General features: G+C 42.9%; 1 protein-coding gene across 1 annotated transcript in view; it reads left to right on the forward strand.

Moving 5' to 3' along the window:
- LOC111861006 (pleckstrin homology domain-containing family G member 3-like) overlaps window positions 1-13,154 on the forward strand; it is a 43,199-nt gene extending 30,045 nt beyond the window's left edge. Inside the window, exons 18-22 of the mRNA XM_072702641.1 lie at window positions 129-148; window positions 320-697; window positions 6,804-6,917; window positions 7,523-8,786; window positions 9,892-13,154. Of these exons, the coding sequence (XP_072558742.1) occupies window positions 129-148; window positions 320-697; window positions 6,804-6,917; window positions 7,523-8,786; window positions 9,892-10,613 (2,498 nt within the window). The 3' untranslated portion in view covers window positions 10,614-13,154. The remainder of the gene's footprint in view (window positions 1-128; window positions 149-319; window positions 698-6,803; window positions 6,918-7,522; window positions 8,787-9,891) is intronic.
- The last annotated feature ends 6,775 nt before the right edge of the window (window positions 13,155-19,929 follow it).

Below are 19,929 nucleotides of genomic sequence, written 5' to 3' on the forward strand. Positions count from 1 at the left end.
ACAATTAAGCCACTTTCTAATAATAATAATAATAGTGTATATCTGAACACACTTCAGCTTTGTCTACTATACAATCCTGCCACAAATTCCTGTTTTAACTAACAGTATTTGCATTCCTTGTTATGTAGATTACATCTTCAGTTTCTTAGTATGCTAGAATTAAGGTGATGCACTATGATTAAGGTTTTTGAAATATTTCTGCTATGCCATTTTATCTTTTGCCATCCTTCTGTTGTCAATATAATGACACAGTTTTATTTTAAAAAATAAAAAAGTAAATTTTTGAATATGCTTCGTATTTACACATTAGAGCTGTTAGACCAAAGTGAGTCAGCCGCACAATCACAAGCCTCTTTTTTGTGACTCCACGCTGCAGCCCTCAGGGGTTGGCAGGACACTGTTGGATGCTCCTCTCTCCCTGCAGACTAACACTAGTGCCGGTGAGGAGGGCATTGGTCTACATGACCCAGAGGCTGAGGGGTCTCACAAGGAAGAAGAAAAGGAGATGATGTGCCAGAGAGAGAGCAGTGATGAGTCTGGGCTGCCAGCCTCAAAGGTTGAGAAGGAATGGGAGAGTGACAGCGACGATATACTGATGGAGGATGACCAGATGGACGACTTTGCCAGCTCGATGCTGGCCGCCATCTCCAGCTGGCACTATAGAGTCAGGGCTTTGCTTTCAAACCAGGCCACTATGGTGAGGCTCTCTGCTAATATGGTGCTTTTTAATGTCCATATTCTCCATTGCTATACCTATCATATCAATATGCACTATGCTTCTCGTTTCGATTGTGTTACTCATCAACCAAACTGTTTGGTATTTGCAAATTTTATGTTTACTTAACTTTATTTATATAGACAGAATATGGTAACACAAATTTAATTCCTAACACAATTTATAATTTTATTATTTAAATTACAAGCCACAGTCCGCATCTTACCACGTATTTGAACTGCCCTGCATGCCTCTATTTAACTTCAATCAGCACCCTTTCCAGCATGCACAATATACAAAGATTACCATCCATGAGTGACAACACAGAAGATGGAGGAGAGGGAAATATGTGGTATTGGAGGACAACAACTAGCCGCCACACCCTCCCTGGGCACCTTATTTTACACCTAAGTTTGTCGGTTCTGTTATTGAATGGTGGTCATTTGCTTATCCCTCTGTCAGGGAGTCTGTTGATGGATGACATACTGACAGATGCATTGGGTGTGTTGTGAGGTGATCTGAGAGCAGATTCTGCATTAGATTACTTTTCAATGCTGTATAAGCAGGAAGTCTGTCCGGCACATATCAGGAAATCGGTGATTCACACCTAACTACAGGTGTGATATTCCCTACTTGTGGTGGCAGTTCTTCCTGGAGCATTTGGGTTTCAGAGAGTAGTCAATATACTTTACACTCAGTAGTTCAAAATTGCGTTAGTCTTGCAATATTTCTTAACCGTATGAAGCAAGTCCTTTGTAAGGAATTAACATGAGTATTAAAAATTATGCCCTTTGGATTTGTGTTCTGTGCTAGGTATAGCATGGATGTGCCATGTTGTGTGTGTTGGGTATAGCACGGATGTGCCATGTTGTGTTTAATTTAGCTTGGATGTGTTCTGTTTTAGGTGTGACTTGGATTTTCCATGTTCTGTGTTAGGTATAGCTTGGACTTGCCATGTTCTGTCTGAAGACATCCAGTATTCCAGATATTTTCAATCCTATTTCGGTTTGTTAATTTCAGTCAAATTTTCATAACTGCTGTCATGAACTTGTCTTCAGGGGACACAAGGTCACTCTGTATGCTGGGTAATCTAACACTGATCGCTAACTCATCCTATACATGCTAAGCTCTGTCATTCAAACAACTGCTGTTCAATGAAGGGAAATGAACAGCTAATGGCTTAATTAATATTGTACCAGTTTGTAATGATTTTATATATTGTATGTATTTTATTTGGATTCCTTGAGTAACCATAGAAAATTAATTTATTTTGTGTTTGTTGTTTTCGGAAAAAGTTTTGAAAAAGTATATAATACTTTTTACAGGCCAGAAGTTTGGGCCCACCCTCTGATTTAAAAAAAAAATAAACAATACACTGCTTTGTCAAACTTTTATTACAAGAAAATATAAGAAATACTACAAATGTGACTGATTTTCAGCATTTTAGGGCTTGTAGTATCACATTATTTAGCCACAAAGGCTGAATCTATTGGTTATGAAGAAGACATATCAGGTCTTTAGTATGTTGACATTCACGTAGTGTTGGAATTCTATTTACTAATGTCAGAACTTGATTTGCTCTTGGCCTCTCTCGATTGTGTCTTAATAAACTTATAATAAGGGGTCGGGTGCATTGTGAGCTGGGCAGCGGCCGAAGGCGGGGACCTTGGCGGTCCGATCCTCGGCTACAGAAGCTAGCTCTTGGGACATGGAATGTCACCTCTCTGATGGGGAAGGAGCCTGAGCTGGTGCGCGAGGTTGAGAGATTCTGGCTAGACATAGTCGGGCTCACCTCGACGCACGGCTTGGGCTCTGGAACCAGTCTCCTTGAAGGTGGTTGGACCCTTTTCCACTCTGGAGTTGCCTGCGGGGAGAGGCGCCGAGCGGGGGTGGGCATACTTATTGCCCCCTGGCTGGGCGCCTGCACATTGGGGTTTACCGCGGTGGACAAGAGGGTAGCCTCCCTTCGCCTTCGGGTGGGGGGACGGGTTCTGACTGTTGTTTGCGCATATGCGCCGAGCGGCAGTTCAGAGTACCCACCCTTTTTAGAGTCTCTGGAAGGGGTGTTGGAGAGCATTCCTTCTGGGGACTCTCTTGTTCTGCTGGGGGACTTCAATGCTCACGTGGACAATGACAGTGAGACCTGGAGTGGCGTGATTGGGAGGAATGGCCCCCCCGATCTGAACCCGAGTGGTGTTCTGTTGTTGGACTTCTGTGCTCGCCACGGATTGTCCATAATGAACACCATGTTCAGGCATAAGGGTGTCCATATGTGCACTTGGAACCAGGACACCCTAGGCCGCAGTTCGATGATCGACTTTGTAGTCGTGTCGTTGGACTTGCGGCCGCATGTCTTGGACGCTCAGGTGAGGAGAGGGGCGGAGCTGTCAACTGATCACTACCTGGTGGTGGGTTGGCTGAGTCCGAATGGGCCATGTTCCGCGCCTCCATTGTGGCGGCGGCTGACCGGAACTGTGGCCGTAAGGTAGTCGGTGCCTGTCGCGGCGGCAATCCGCGAACCCGCTGGTGGACACCAGTGGTGAGGGATGCTGTGAAGCTGAAGAAGGAGTACTATCGGGCCTATTTAGCCTGTGGGACTCCAGAGGCAGCTGACGGGTACCGGCAGGCCAAGCGGGATGCGGCTTCGGCGGTCGCTGAGGCAAAAACTCGGGTTTGGGAGGAGTTTGGCGAGGCCATGGAAAACGACTTCCGGACAGCTTCAAGGCGATTCTGGTCCACCATCCGGCGGCTCCGGGTGGGAAAGCGGTGCAACATCAACACTGTTTATGGTGGGGATGGGGTGCTGCTGACCTCAACCCGGGACGTTTTGGGTCGGTGGAAGGAGTACTTTGAAGACCTCCTCAATCCCACCAACACGCCTTCCGATGTGGAAGCAGAGTATGGGGACTTGGGTGTGGACTCCCCTATCTCGGGGGCGGAGGTCGCTGAGGTGGTTAAAAAGCTCCTCGGTGGTCGAGCCCCGGGGGTGGATGAGATCCGCCCAGAGTTCCTGAAGGCTCTGGATGCTGTGGGGCTGTCTTGGTTAACACGCATCTGCAGCGTCGTGTGGACATCGGGGGCAGTGCCTCTGGACTGCCAGACCGGGGTGGTGGTCCCCCTCTTCAAGAAAGGGGACCAGAGGGTGTGCTCCAACTATAGGGGGATCACACTCCTCAGCCTCCCTGGTAAGGTCTATTCGGGGGTTCTGGAGAGGAGGGTCCGCCGGATTGTCGAACTGCGGATTCAGGAGGAGCAGTGTGGTTTTCGCCCCGGCCGTGGAACAGTGGACCAGCTCTATACTCTCTGCAGGGTTCTGGAGGGTTCATGGGAGTTTGCCCAACCAGTCTACATGTGTTTTGTGGACTTGGAAAAGGCATTCGACCGTGTCCCTCGGGGAGTCCTGTGGGGGGTGCTCCGGGAGTATGGGGTGCCGGGCTTCCTTTTAAGGGCTGTTCGGTCCCTGTATGACCGGTGCCAGAGTCTGGTCCGCATGAGTGGCAATAAGTCGGACTTGTTTCCGGTGAGGGTTGGACTCCGTCAGGGCTGTCCTTTGTCACCGATTCTGTTCATAACTTTTATGGACAGAATTTCTAGGCGCAGCCAGGGCGTTGAGGGTGTCCGGTTTGGTGACCTCAGGATTAGGTCTCTGCTTTTTGCAGATGATGTGGTCCTGTTGGCCTCATCGGACCGTGACCTTCAGCTCTCGCTGGGACAGTTTGCAGCCGAGTGTGAAGCGGCTGGGATGAGAATCAGCACCTCCAAATCCGAGACCATGGTCCTCAGCCGGAAAAGGGTAGAATGCTCTCTCCGGGTCGGGGATGGGATCCTTCCCCAAGTGGAGGAGTTTAAGTATCTCGGGGTCTTGTTCACGAGTGGGGGGACGATGGAGCGGGAGGTCAACAGGCGGATCGGTACGGCGTCCGCAGTGATGCGGGCGCTGCATCGGTCTGTCATGGTGAAGAAGGAGCTGAGCCAAAAGGCGAAGCTCTCGATTTACCAGCCGATCTACGTTCCTACCCTCACCTATGGTCACGAGCTGTGGGTAGTGACCGAAAGAACGAGATCGCGAGTGCAAGCGGCCGAAATGAGTTTCCTCCGCAGGGTGGCTGGGCTCTCCCTTAGAGATAGGGTGAGGAGCTCGGTCACTCTGCTGCTCCTCTGCATTGAGAGGAGTCAGATGAGGTGGCTCGAGCATCTGATTAGGATGCCTCCTGGACGCCTCCCTGGTGAGGTATTCCGGGCATGTCCCACTGGGAGGAGGCCCCGGGGAAGACCCAGGACACGCTGGAGGGACTATGTCTCTCGGCTGGCCTGGGAACGCCTTCGGGATTCCCCCAGAGGAGCTGGATGAAGTGGCCGGGGAGAGGGAAGTCTGGGTTTCCCTGCTGAGACTGCTGCCCCCGCGACCCGACCTCGGATAAGTGGGAGAAAATGGATGGATGGATGGATAAATAAACAACTTGCACTTGTCTGGCTTGTCCTAGATCAGTTTGTGAGAGGTTTAGTACACAATCTGCTCTTAATTTCAATCTTCTGTTGTACTGCATCACGACTGATGTCAGGATATTTAATAATTATTTATTTTTATGCTTGTAATGGCTAGAAAGGCATAGCTAACAATTGAACAGAGGGCTCAAATTGAAATTTTGAGTGAAGAAGGGTTGTCTAATCGCTAAATAGCCAGAAAATCTGTTCAGCCTCAAGCAAAGGAGACTGAGGGGGGACATGATCCAGGTCTATAAGATTCTAACAGGTTTGGATGCTGTTCAACCGAATAGTTACTTCAGCATTAGTTCAAATACAAGAACTCGTGGCCATAGGTGGAAATTAGCGGGAGAACATTTCAAACTGGATTTAAGGAAGCACTTCTTTACACAGCGTGTAGTCAGAGTATGGAATAGTCTTCCTGATAACGTAGTGCAAGCTGAATCCTTGGGTTCCTTTAAATCAGAGCTAGATAAGATTTTAACAACTCTGAGCTATTAGTTAAGTTCTCCCCAAGCGAGCTCGATGGGCCGAATGGCCTCCTCTCGTTTGTATAGTTCTTATGTTCTTATGTTCTTATGTAAAATTAAAGGTTTCTAAGCATGGAGTGATCTACTGTATACAGAGAAAAAGGGTGACAGGAAGCAACAGTGACTGAAAACTGGGGCAAGTAAAGTGACATCAAAAGCTGAAGATCAACACTTAGTTGTGACGTGCAAAATAAATTGGACGATGACTGAGGGCTGTGATGAATGTGAACAGAGGGAAACCGGTATTTCTTAATACAGTCGAGCAAAGAAGAGAGAAGTTGGACTGCATGGTTGAGTTGCTGCCAGAAAATCTTTACTTTATGGTGTTAACAGGAAAAAGAGATTAATATAGGCTAAACAACACAACCACTGTTGTGTATTCTGGACAGGGAGCAGGTCTTGGGGACAGATGAATGTCCATCCATGGGACAAGTTGGACCAACAAATTTAAAATGAGCATCTACCAAATGAGACAGAACTGTTTGCATGCTTGAAAAGGTGCTGGTAGAGTTTGGACATGAGTTATTTCCAAAAATTGCTGGAAAGGATGAAATTGATGGAAAGTTGCTGTGAATCTGTGGTGCTGTGTTAAAGGCAATGGGTGGTTATTTTGATGAATCCCGTACTTGGGCACTCGCATTCATTAAATCGCACTTACAATGCACAGTAAATTGCTAGATTACACTTCAAAACCAGTCAGTTACATTTGTTTTAATTATTTGAATGTTATCTTGTAAGAGAAGTTTGAAAAAGCAGTGTATCGTTTATTTTTTTTAAAAATCGGCAGGTGTGCCAAAACGTCTGGCTTGTAGTGTATGTTTATGTTATGTTAAAGAAAAAAAAAGATCAAAATAGAGACAGAGAAAACAGAGAAAGTTAAACTGTTAAGGTATATGGTTTTTTTTGTCATTTGTTCGCTATGGTGTCACTATGGAAATAAAGTTTGTAATAAACAAGAAAGCTGACATGTATATGAAAAACTGACAATTTGATCAACTTTAGTACCATATCAGCATTTTATTATTAGCTTGTAACAACTCGTATAAGGCTCTTACAATAAGCTTATTTTTTAGGATAATGAGGAGGATGGCATCTTGGAAGAGAACAAGGTTACCACTGAGAACCTCCAGACATCCTACCAGCATGAGTTAGGTGTGACACCGTTGGATTTGTCTCAGCCACATCAGGTAATGGTGAAACCTCATTAAAGACATCTTTTTTAGATGCCATTTAAAAATATCTACTTCAAGATATATCAACAAGAGATTCCCAAAGTGGGGAGTGGATAATTTTCCAATATGTTTATTATAAAAAAAAATTTAAATGTGAAGAAAATCTACTGTACTGTGGGGGACCCTCTGGTCAGCGAAATGTGCCAAGGAGGACCCCATTACTCGGCAAAACATATGAAGGGGGTCATGGTCTCTGGTACTGTTGTTTTAGTCTGTACACTGCAAAACCACAGATTGATGCTCATATCTTTCATGTAACCTTCATTTCTGCCTGGCTTTGCGTCACAGCCTCAGTCATAATTAATTGTGAGCTCTAGAGTTTGCTGGACTTTAGAAAGCTCTGACTGGTTATAGGCACTTTTGTAAAAGCCACTGAGGATCCAGTATATATATCAAACAATATAACATATTATCATCAATATATCAATATAACATCTATATCCAGCAGAGGATAATGACCATCATGCCTTACTGTTTGTGGCTTTATGGCATGACATAAATGGAGAGTGTAGTTTCTTAATCTATGTGTAAGGCAATAAAACTCACGTCTCCCATGCTAGGCTGCATCAAATGGGCCAGTGCCAGACAGCCATGACACTCAGCCTGGTCTCCCAGAGAGACATGAACCAGACCTAACCAGATCAGATCTGCTGGTCCTCACCAGGACCACTCCAATCACACCCAAGGTTCCAAAGATACCAGGATCCAGCAGCAGCCAAAATGCAGAGAAACGAAAGCAGCGGGAGAAGAAGCGTGCCACTCAGCAGGATGGCGTGAAATCCGTAAGCAGTGAACAGTCATCGGAATCGGAGGAAGAGGAGAATGTAGCGGCGCCAGAGAGTGAATCTGACAGCATTTTGCCATCGTCTGTTCTGAACCAGGCTGCTGTCATTGTTGAGCACTTCATCAACAGCACCCGGAGAGGGAGTCTACACTCTGTGGGTGGGCCCTGCCAGAAGCACGTCAGCCGGAGTGGCAGTACCATGAGTATGAGCACAGATTTTCTGGAGACGGTGCAGAGGCTCCACAACAACCCTGTGGAAACTCGACAGAACCTGTGCAATCAGGACTCCACCACCACAAACTGTCCCAAAGCAAATAACCTCTTTGAGGGGAGTGGTATACCAATGCGGAGGCAAGACTCCAGCCTCTCCAGACAGGACCAGCTGCTCATTGACAAAATAAGATGTTATTATGAGAATGCTGAGTACAAGGAAGCCGACTTCAGTCGCACACGTAGAGAGAGTCTCACCTCCATTCCCACAGGCCTGGTCCAAACCTCTGTCAGCCAACTCAACAGCATCCCCAAAGATGAAGCTCTTGCTAGGGAGACAAAGTGTGCTGCTATCGGCTATCCTTCCACCAGTAGTATTTCTACACCCAGTGAAGTAATTGACACATCAGGTTTAGATAAAACACAGCAGCCTATATTCTTTGGCTTTGGTGCAAAATCCTGCACGAGTTTCGAAGACATTGTGCCTGGCTCTCAGATTGAGTCTTTAGTAATATTTGAGAAGATAGATGGATGCGTAGCACCCCGAAAAATCCTAGGCCACTCAGTCAACCTGGATGAGGACCTGACCCGGGGCCATACCCATCAGGGTCGTCTTTCCAGGCCTGTTCACCTTCAGATGGACTTCGAGGAAGACAGGCAGATGCAGGACGAGGAGAAAGCAAAAACTACAGTTTTTCAGTTGGCTCGGCAATACAGTCAACGCATGAAAACCACCAGAAAATCTGTACAGAACAACCCAGATCTGGACGACCTGCATGATGTTAACCTGCCTTCTGTGTTGGAGGAGCGGCCAGAGACAGAGAACCGAGGTAGGATTCATGTAACCGAGACTGCTGAGCTAAGACCACACTGAACAGTTTTCATAGTAACATAATCATACAGCAAGTAAATTCACGTCTGCATTTTTAAATGAATGCAGTGTTTTCAATCAGAATCTGAATCTTTATTGCCACACAACCAAAGTCGGTTGAATTTTTGGTTGGCGTGACTTGCTACTGTTAGGGACATTTTAGTAGACTAACAGTTACAGAGAATAAAGACAAAACACAAAAGACACATAGTAGAGAGGAGTAAATGGAAGGTAATAAATACTGTTTGTGCAAATTTAAGTACAGGCAGTCCCTGGGTTAAGAACGTCCACCTTACAGATAACTCATACTTATGAACAGACTGTAAAGTCTATTAAATTAAAAATTTGGGTTAAATACAATGGTCCATAATAACGAACACATGCACTACTTTGTGACTCTCGTGAAAACATTGTGTGGTTTCAGTGGTTCATTTGCTCGAGGTACAGTACAGTACCATATGTAGTTACTTTTATTATTACTGTATTATTATTATTGCTATTATTATTTTTCCAACTTACCTACAAATTTAACTTATAGACAGACTTAGAGAATGGATCTCGTTCATAACCTGGGAACTGTCTATACAGCAATGGTACAAGTTTACACTGATACAAAACACATACATCAACAGATATAGTATGTAACACATAGATCACATGCATGTGCTATTATATTGTGTGAACAGAACGTCAGGGGTCTGTCCTGATGAAAATGCAAACATTTACACTATGTAAATGATTAATTCTTTTTTGATAAAAAGCAGGGGCATTGTTGTGGATAAATTAGTGAACATGTGTTTTTTATTATAGTTTTTTTCTTTTAAATGCAGACTGCCTTACGGCATTCTCTAACCAAATCCAGTGACACTATAATGCATAAAATGTCATATATGTTTTGATGAATCTGATACCCATATTCTAAGATTTATGTATTTATGTAAATACATTTTCAGTGTCTCAAAATAAAAAGGAACAGAAGTTGGATTTGAGGTGAGACCACTGTATTGTTGAACCTAAGAGGAGTGTAGTGAACTACTCTTATACAATTGCATTAATGGTTACAGCCCTGCCAAGGTCCCCCAGCCCTCAGGATCGATCACCCAGCCTCTCCTGCCCCATGAGCGCACCCAGCTCCACGCAGACCGAGGGCTTCCACTGGCCAGACGTGCGTGAGCTTTGCTCCAGGTACTCCTTCCAGGGAGAAGATCATGCCCAGGACTGCTTGCAGGCTTCATCCGGGACCCTGGGTCGGGGCCCCAGAAGGCACTCCAGCAGTTCCTCCAGCTTCTCAGGGTCTCAGACTGCTGTCTACAGCGAAGCCGTGGCCTACAAGCCTCAGAGGTGGGAGTCCTGCCAGGGCAAGCCACAGATGTGCAGGGCCGGATCCCCAGAGCACAGGCTGTGTGAGCTGCCCGGGCCACGAGCCACAGAAAATGCTGCTTTGCTAACTGTGCAAACAGATGGGACAGAACTGTACGAAGCACCTGTATGGAGAAAGAAGGACAAGCACACCTCACCTACATGCCAAGGCAAGATCTCCGCCATGGCTGACATCGAACATAGCAGTTCCAACTGGGATTCAGAAAGGGAGGGTGGTCGTGTGATAGGGGCTTTGGCTGTGAGGTGCGGTGAGAGCAGAGAGAATGACCACCAGTCAGATCTCCATGAACAGTATGAGGACACAGAGAACACAGGAAACACGGAGACTGACACTGGACAGCAAAGTAACGTCAAAAACCTGAGGGAGAAGTTCCTCAGTATGACATCGAATGTAAGCATGCTTTAAACGGGCCCTATTATGCTCATTTTCACTTTTCAAAATTTTATTTTTGGGGTCTACTAGAATAGATTTACATGATTCAGTGAACATTATTATTCTGATATGGTACATCTCTATTCACTCTGTCTGGAACACTCTGTTGGAACCCAGATGAGCTCAGTGTACTTTTATTGGTCAACTTGCCTGATTAGACAGTTTGCCTGATTGGTCAGCTTGCCCTACATGTTCTGCCAGTGTCTTGCAGGCTGCAGACAGATCCTTGCAGGTAGTCGGCCAATAAGGATTGTGTTAGAAGCAGTGTTAATTTTGACAGCAAATTTTTATTTAGTTTTAGTCATAGTATTTTAACTAAAATGTAATTTAGTTTCAGTCATAATTTAGTCATCTAAATTATTTTAGTTTTACTTGACTAAATATCATAAGATTACAGTAGACTAAAACTACAGTTGATTTAGTCGACTAAAATTAAAAGTGCAAAATGTAATGTTTAAAGTTTCCCTTCGTTTTCTGAAAGTCATTATGTTCACCAAGATGAAATGAAACCAATGCTAAGGAATGGTATTAAGGCCTGACTGTGCAGTACACAAATACACAGATTTCACTCTTATTTGAAACACAAACATATGTTTATTTACCCAGAAACGGAGTACTGTAAAATCAGTAGTGCCGTTAGTGCAAAAATAAAATCACTTCAAAGAAAAAGTGCATAGGCTATAATGGCACCAGGCCTGCTCTCTCTGAATATTAAAATAAATATTTGTAGAAGTAGTTTACTGGTGATTTCCTGTTCGTTGACGTTTCTGCTTTTTAATAACTGTTTAAAGTAATGTTATTTGTAATATAAATCAACTCAGGTGAAACAAAAAAATGTTTTCACGGTTGCCAAATCTCAAGAATCTGGCATAACACTCACGCTTTCAGACTCACGCAGGAAATCTTACGGTAAATCTATATTATACCATTATAAACCTAAAATTAGCTACGTTAAAAGTGTATTTACACGGTTAAATACAAAAGCAGACTATTTACAAGGCCAAAATGCATATGTGGGCAGACATCTCAAATTGAAAATCTCACTCCAGTTGGCAACCTGCATTTTATTTGAAATGAAAAGTAAAACACATTGTTTTCGCTTGAAATGGTTTGTTATTCCGTTTATGTTGTTACTCCGATAAATATAAAACGAATATGAGAAACAGACGTCACTTTTTATATCTTTTCAATATAATAAGACCACCCATATCCTACTCTAACAGCGATTAACATGATAAGTTCGTATGTATTTATATTAAAATAAGACTTTAATTTTATTACCGGTGTGGTTTTATCGAAACCAATACTTAAATCCATGAACACTAAAATATATGACTAATACACGTCTGTATTAGGGTTTTATGGCTTAAGTTAAGCACTTTATATAAACATGCACAATTTTCACATTTTATTTATTTTCTCTTATTTTGAAATGCAGCCCTACTTTTATTTAGTAAATGAGAAAACATGCATATCGACAGTCATACATATATGTTCAATTCTATGTCACGCGACAATAAATATTGTCAAAAAGGTTTTGAATTGTACTGAATTAATTTGATTTTTCAGTCAGGTATTGATTACATGCAATGTTGACACAACTAATACGCTACTTAAATATATATCACACTAAAGTTGGACATTATGATCTTCTGGACCTTTGCTTCAAGAAATGTTCTCTAACTAGACCTCTTTAAATTTTAGTTGAATACCTCTGCCTTACGTGAACTACATTAGTCAATACACTTTGTCATAGTCTTAGGCCTCGCAAAATCATTTTCATTTAGTTATTGTCTCATTTTAGTCTGAAAATAAAGGTTGTTAACGATAACTGGCGAAAATTTTTCGTTAACAAAATTAACACTGTGTAGAAGGTGATCTCACCATGTCATGGGGGTAAGGGTTAGAATTCCAACGAGGCATTTCAGGCAGATTAGAGAAGAGTGGTTTCAGTGGTGTACTTTGGGCCATAAGACGTTTCAGACTGATTACATGAACATGAAGCTACTGTATATAACATGCTAAAGGAAAGGGAAACACTGGGAAAGCATATGAAGGCCCATTTAAACCTGTTCATTTCAGTTCATTCAAGTTTACTTTTGTGCAAAATGTGCCATTGTTGCTGCTTAACTGTAAAAATATGAATATAATATCCTCATGCTGCCTGAATATTTATACACATTAAATTTAAATAGTTTCAACATAACATTTTCCTCATATTTTCATATTAAGCTCAACAAAAGCTCCCTTAAACAGCTTAACTGGTCAAGAAGTTAACCACCCAATAATGTGATGGTTTGCCTCATATAGCGGAATGCTGAATATTAACAATTTCATTTGGAGAATTTTGAAACATTTTGACCTTAGTACCTAACTTGTGAGAAAATCATTTGTTTAAAACAACATTCTTGTGACCTTAGATTATAGCCAAACTGATGTTCGGGAAAAGTATGTATGTATGTCTATGTGTGTAGATACCTGTATATACGTCAAATAAAATATATGGAGATTGAATGATGAATATAGCTATAGCCATTTTGTAAGTCAAGCTATCACAGGGCTTTTCTTTGGCAGTCATAAGTGTGCTTTCTTTGCTGTACTGTTCTGTGTTAATTTTGCTGGTCACACTGTACACGTTCACTGTCACTGTGGACACGTACACAGATACATTTGTTATGATGTATATAATGCTAATGATGATGATATTAAGGGCTGCTTCAAGTGCTAAGAAGCACTGCGAGAGATCAGCCTTCCATGTGTTTCTTTAGCTGATCATGAGGATCGTATGGTAGGCCAGATTTAAAGTGCAGTGTGTGTCAAGGGCTGTAGGCCTCAGCAAAGGATGATGTTCTCCTTATTACTCATTCAACATATATGCATTTATCAGAGGTCGTAATATGTCATGATAATGCAATATTATGCATTGTGTCATTGTACGGTAGGTCTCCCAGAATACCGTTGAAGTGTGTTTCTCAGCATTTCACATCAAATGACCAAATGCTACAAGGTTTATAACTTCATGGGTGACTTGACATCAGTGACAGGTATCAGTCCAAAAACACAAGATCAATCTGCCTGGTGTTTCTAAATGGGCCATAATGTGCAATTAGGTGGGGACCAAATGTCCTCACATTGTGATAAAAGCATATTATTTTTATTTTGACCTTGTAGGGACATTTTTTTCAGTCCACACAAGGGTAACCTCAATTTTATGAAATTCTGTAACTGCAAACAAAAAACTAAAAACTGGCAAACGTCTTGTCTGGTCATTTATGGTTAAGGTTGGGGTTGGGTAGGGGTTAAGGTTGTCATTGTTGGGATTAGGGTTATGATCATAGAAATGAAAGGAGAGCGCCCACAAAAAATAGATGCTTAATCTGCGTGCGTGTGTGTGTGTGCGTGTGAGTGTGCGCCCAGCAATGGAATGGATATCCTCTCCTGGTTCACTTACTTTGTGTGCTGTGCTTCCTGCCTTAGCTTATAGAGGCCATCCCACAACTCTGTACTAAGAAAGCTGCAGGAGGATGGATGGATGGATGTATTTTAATTATTGTTTTCAGAGGTGTTTTACTGGTCTTGTGTTCACATTTATAATGTTAATAGTTTAATTATTTGAAAACACATATATTGGAAATAGACAATAATGCTTCGAATCTCAAATGTATTTGTTAGGTTCGTTTTTACTGATAATTTTTTGGGCCAAGTTTATTTGTATATACTTTTATTACTTCACAAAAACTCCTCAAACACATTTGCCTCAGTTTCTTCATGACAAATACAATGTGATTTTTGACATTTCTATAGTACTTTGCATATTAATATATTCCCCTAGTTTCTCTCATAGCAGTTTGTTGGTTTATTGGGACCTTTTATATTCATGTTATATATGTTTTATAATTATGTTATGATTATGCACTTTGTAATTATGAACTGTTGTGGCACCAAAGCACCTCCAGTTAGGACCAGGAAGATGCAGAAAGCTAACTTAACCCTAAGCCTTCACTCCAAACAGCTCCTCATCATGTGACACATGAAGGTGAGCTCCCTGGGCAAAATGGATCAGGACCAGGGGGACAGAAAGCTGCCATGTGCTCAGTACCGGTATAGGAGCCCATGAGGCCCCTAGACAGGCTTCACTGCCAGTGACCTCCATCTGAGACAGAGAAATTGGATGGGTGAGTCGACATCCCTCCGGAGATGATGCCTTTAGCGCACTTGCTGGGGGCAGCTTGGCGCACCCACACAAAAGAATATGGTTGTGACTTTTGCACAATCAATTTTCTGTTGCTCGTTTGCACATCATGTGCACATGTCCAGCTATGATGAATACACCATCAGAGTGGGCGCTTTGTTGTTTGCCAGTGGCTACATGGTACTATGTATATGGCTGTACCAACACAAACGGCAAACTCCTGCAGTGAATATTTGGCCATTTTGGCATTATATATTCCTGATCAGAGGAACAGTGCCTCCATTATTTATTTTCCATATTTCCATATTCCATGTCACCGTGTGGATCAATTAACCTTGTCAGAGTAGATACCCTAATCCTGGTCTGTGAGTTTGGCAGGTTGGTTTGTGATGGGGAGGGGGGTGGGACTTGGATTGACCTCAGGTTACCCCACTAGAAACCCGACGTAGGGTGACTGGGGGAATCTATCGAATAGCGCACCTCTGACTTTGCACAGTGCTGAAGCAGTTAGCCGAACCTGTTACCATTATTTATTTGTATCATTCCAAATTTCTTAATAAAAATGACAGTCCTGAATGGTATTTATTTATTTTGGTTGGGGGTAGGAGAAAAACAATTTCTGTAGGCGGGGGCCACCATACAAGCTAGCACCACCACTGCCTAGGCGGGCACCTGTGTCACCTAGTTGACCAGCACTGAATGTGTTGCTGATTATATAGAAAGAAACAAAAAATCAAAACTTCTTTGCATTCCTAATTTGTGCCAGTTTACATATATAAATATATTGTAATACACACCATTGTAATGACAATAAGAAGTGGGAAAATAGCTACAGTCATGCGTTGCTTAATGACATGGATACATTTTGAGAAATGTGTTGTTAGGTGATTTCATCTTTGTGTGAACATCATGAGTGTGTTTACATAAAACTAGACGGTGTAGCCTGCAACACACCTAGGCTACAGTAAACTACACTCTAAAAAGTATAGTATAGTAAATATATAAACCAAAGTAACACAGTTGTTTATCATGCCTTATATATCATGCCTTATACAGTTGTTTATGTGCAATATATATAAAGTAACACAGTTGTTTATCATGTTCAAATATTATGTACTGTACATAAATTGCATGTGCTATACTTTTACTTGACTGGCAGTGCAAGAGGTTTGTTTATACCAGCATCACCACAAACATGTGAGCAATGCATTACGCTACAACGTTATGGTGGCTGCAACATCACTAGGCAATAGGAATTCTTCAGCTCCATTACGATCTAATGGGAGCACCATTGTAAATGTGGTGCATTGTTGACTGAAACTTCATTATGCAGTGCATGACTGTAGATGCATTATTGCCATAGCCTTCTCCTTCTCCTCAAATTCTACTCCAGCACTACTACTACTACTACTACTGTTGCTGCTACTACTGACAATGGTGGCTGATAGATGAACAATATCCAATTCATTCCATGAAGTTTCCCAGAACTGCAGGAGTCAGCAATGTGAGTGACACCATTTTTCCACCTTCAAGTATGGTGGTAGCTTTATGGTATTGTACTGTAGAGCTGTTTTTACTCAGCATGTTATGACTGACAGGCAAAAGTTCATGGAAAATCATGGAAGGATAATGTTACACTCAACATTGTCTTATCTAGAAAAACATGAATGTTCTGATGCGGCCTAGTTAGATCGCTTCCTTTGATAAATAGGGCTGCATCCGGTGGACATCAGTATGGACCTCAGAATCTGGCTGCAGAACACTGGGCGATCTCTACTAGGAGGAACTCCATTGTGGGGCCAGAAATCACATGACCTCCACACCTGCCCCAGACATAATGTTAAGCAATCTTCAGAAATGGAGGCAGCATCTCCTCCTTCCGTCCCTGAAGTTTGGTTAACGTCATGTCTGGGCCAGGTGTGGAGAACATGTACTTTCCGGCCCCAAAGTGGAGATCCCCCCAGTGGAGTCGCCCAATGTTGTGCAGCCAGACCCTTCTTGAAACAGGAGCTGAGAGTCCAGCTCTTGTTTGATTTGCAAGCTCAGATGATTACATTAGGTTCCACAGTCTGTGTACATCATTAAAGTCACTCATGGAAGGCCCTGCAATCGTTGGCTATAAAAGATCCATCTTGCCATCTCACAACAACCTGAAATTATCGACCTGTAAGTGTTGGTGCAGCCTTAAAAGAATGTAAAAGCAGTCGTGCAAGTAACTGACTGGAAGCCTTAAGGCGTAAAGTCTTGAAAAACTTTTGAAAAACCAAACTTTATTTACCCTTGAATATTTTATGGGCATAATCAGGAAGCACGGGCATCTGGATGTTAAATTCAGCAATAATAATCCCAATGATGCCGCTTCCAATTGGCTCAGCGAATTAAGCCCTTGTCTGCGATCCACAAGTTGTTGGTTTAAATCCCATCCTTGGAATCACATCTGTTGGGCCTTTATTCCCCTGAAATGCTTTAAGGGTGTCAGATACATGACTTGACCCTGTGCTTATTCTATTTCAGCTCAGACGTCTCATCCAATGCAATAGTTGCTTATTTATATTGCTGATAGTTGAAGAATGGAAAAAAATAATACACATATATATATCCATCCATCCATCCATTTTCCAACCCGCTTATCTTACTGGGTTGTGGGGGGCCCGGAGCCTATCCCGGAAGCATTGGGCACGATGCAGGGAACAACCCTGGACAGGGGTCAGCCCATCGCAGTGCACACTCACACACCATTCACTCACACAAGCATACCTATGGGCAATTTAGTAATTCCAATAAGCCTCAGCATGTCTTTAGGAGGAAACCGGAGTACCCGGAGGAAACCCCATGACAACACGGGGAGAATATGCAAGTTCCACAGACATGTAACCCAGGTGGACACGTGAACCCAGGTCCCAGAGGTGTGAGGCAACAGTGCTAACCACTGCACCACCTTTTATATATATATAAGGGCTGTCAAAATTAACGGGTTAACACGGATTAATCCATCATCTTGATTAATCAGATTAAAATGTTTAACGCAATTAACCCATCTGCAGCGCAGAATGACTCAAAATCCCTGAAATGTCTCTGTCAACCCATTTCAGGCAGTTTTGGTGCGTTCCATTTGCCCTGGGAACTCGTATTCCGAGTCGGATTCTGAGTTTTGAAGCCGGAAGTGACGACATGCGCGCTCCCCTTTCTCGGAGATCCGAGAAATATCTCGGATAGCACAGAGGATCCTGAGTCCAGAATATAAGATGGCTGCGACTTTTATCAACAGAAGGGAAAGTTGTAGTTTTATACTGTTTAAGCACTACTTCTCATTTGTGGCATATTAAATCAGTCGCACACTCTATACCGTCCAACTTATCTGTGGACGTGTTGCTACGGAGTTTTATACGTAAAGCACCGCACGTAGTGTGTGATCAACTGATATTGCTAACAATGGAAATTGACCAGGCTAGAATTGGATTTCATGATTAGTCGGTCTATTTGTCGGATTTACGGTAGTTCGGGCTAATTGTAAGTGAACGAAGATAAAGACTATTTAAACTGAGGTACCTTAAATCTGACAAGTTGTCCGGCTAAGCAAAAAATCGTTCTTTTTGATATGGGTCCATGGTATTGCACTTCCGTGGCAGATGGAATGCATTTGACTCGTGTTCAAGATGTTCAATAAACATGTTAAGTGCATATATATTCCCTTTTTTCTTGAGTCTGTTTTGCTCATGCAAAATGAAATGCGATTAATATAGATTAAAAATGAATGATATTTAATCATGATTAATCGAAATTAATCCACAGCAACCCTGTGATTAATCTGATTAAAAATTGTAATCGTTTGACAGCACTAATATATACACTCACCTAAAGGATTATTAGGAACACCATACCAATACGGTGTTTGACCCCCTTTCGCCTTCAGAACTGCCTTAATTCTACGTGGCATTGATTCAACAAGGTGCTGAAAGCATTCTTTAGAAATGTTGGCCCATATTGATAGGATAGCATCTCGCAGTTGATGGAGATTTGTGGGATGCACATCCAGGGCACGAAGTTCTCGTTCCACCACATCCCAAAGATGCTCTATTAGGTTGAGATCTGGTGACTGTGGGGGCCATTTTAGTACAGTGAAGTCATTGTCATGTTCAAGAAACCAATTTGAAATGATTCGAGCTTTGTGACATGGTGCATTATCCTGCTGGAAGTAGCCATCAGAGGATGGGTACATGGTGGTCATAAAGTGATGGACATGGTCAGAAACAATGCTCAGGTAGGCCGTGGCATTTAAACGATGCCCAATTGGCACTAAGGGGCCTAAAGTGTGCCAAGAAAACATCCCCCACACCATTAAATGGACTGCATTTATATAGCGCTTTTTACCAAAGCACTTTACAATGTACGCCTCACATTCATGCTTTCACACCACACATTCATACACTGGTGGCGGAGGCTGCCATGCAAGGTGCCAACCAGCTTACCGGGAGCAATTTGGGGTTCAGTGTCTTGCTCAAGAACACTTTTATGGGGTCAGGAGGACCCGGGGCTCAAACCTCCAACCCTCTGGTTGCCGAACGGTAGCACTACCTCCTGCACCACCACCACCAGCCTGCACAGTGGTAACAAGGCATGATGGATCCATGTTCTCATTCTGTTTACGCCAAATTCTGACTACCATTTGAATGTCTCAACAGAAATCGAGACTCATCAGACCAGGCAACATTTTTCCAGTCTTCAATTGTCCAATTTTGGTGAGCTCGTGCAAATTGTAGCCTCTTTTTCCTATCTGTAGTGGAGATGAGTGGTACCCGGTGGGGTCTTCTGCTGTTGTAGCCCATCCGCCTCAAGGTTGTGCGTGTTGTGGCTTCACAAATGCTTTGCTGCATACCTCGGTTGTAACGAGTGGTTATTTCAGTCAAAGTTGCTCTTCTATCAGCTTGAATCAGTCGGCCCATTCTCCTCTGACCTCTAGCATCAACAAGGCATTTTCGCCCACAGGACTGCCACATACTGGATGTTTTTCCCTTTGCACACCATTCTTTGTAAACCCTAGAAATGGTTGTGCGTGAAAATCCCAGTAACTGAGCAGATTGTGAAATACTCAGACCG

The sequence above is a fragment of the Paramormyrops kingsleyae genome, chromosome 19 (assembly GCF_048594095.1).
Source record: "Paramormyrops kingsleyae isolate MSU_618 chromosome 19, PKINGS_0.4, whole genome shotgun sequence".
Classification (NCBI taxonomy): Eukaryota; Metazoa; Chordata; class Actinopteri; order Osteoglossiformes; family Mormyridae; genus Paramormyrops; species Paramormyrops kingsleyae.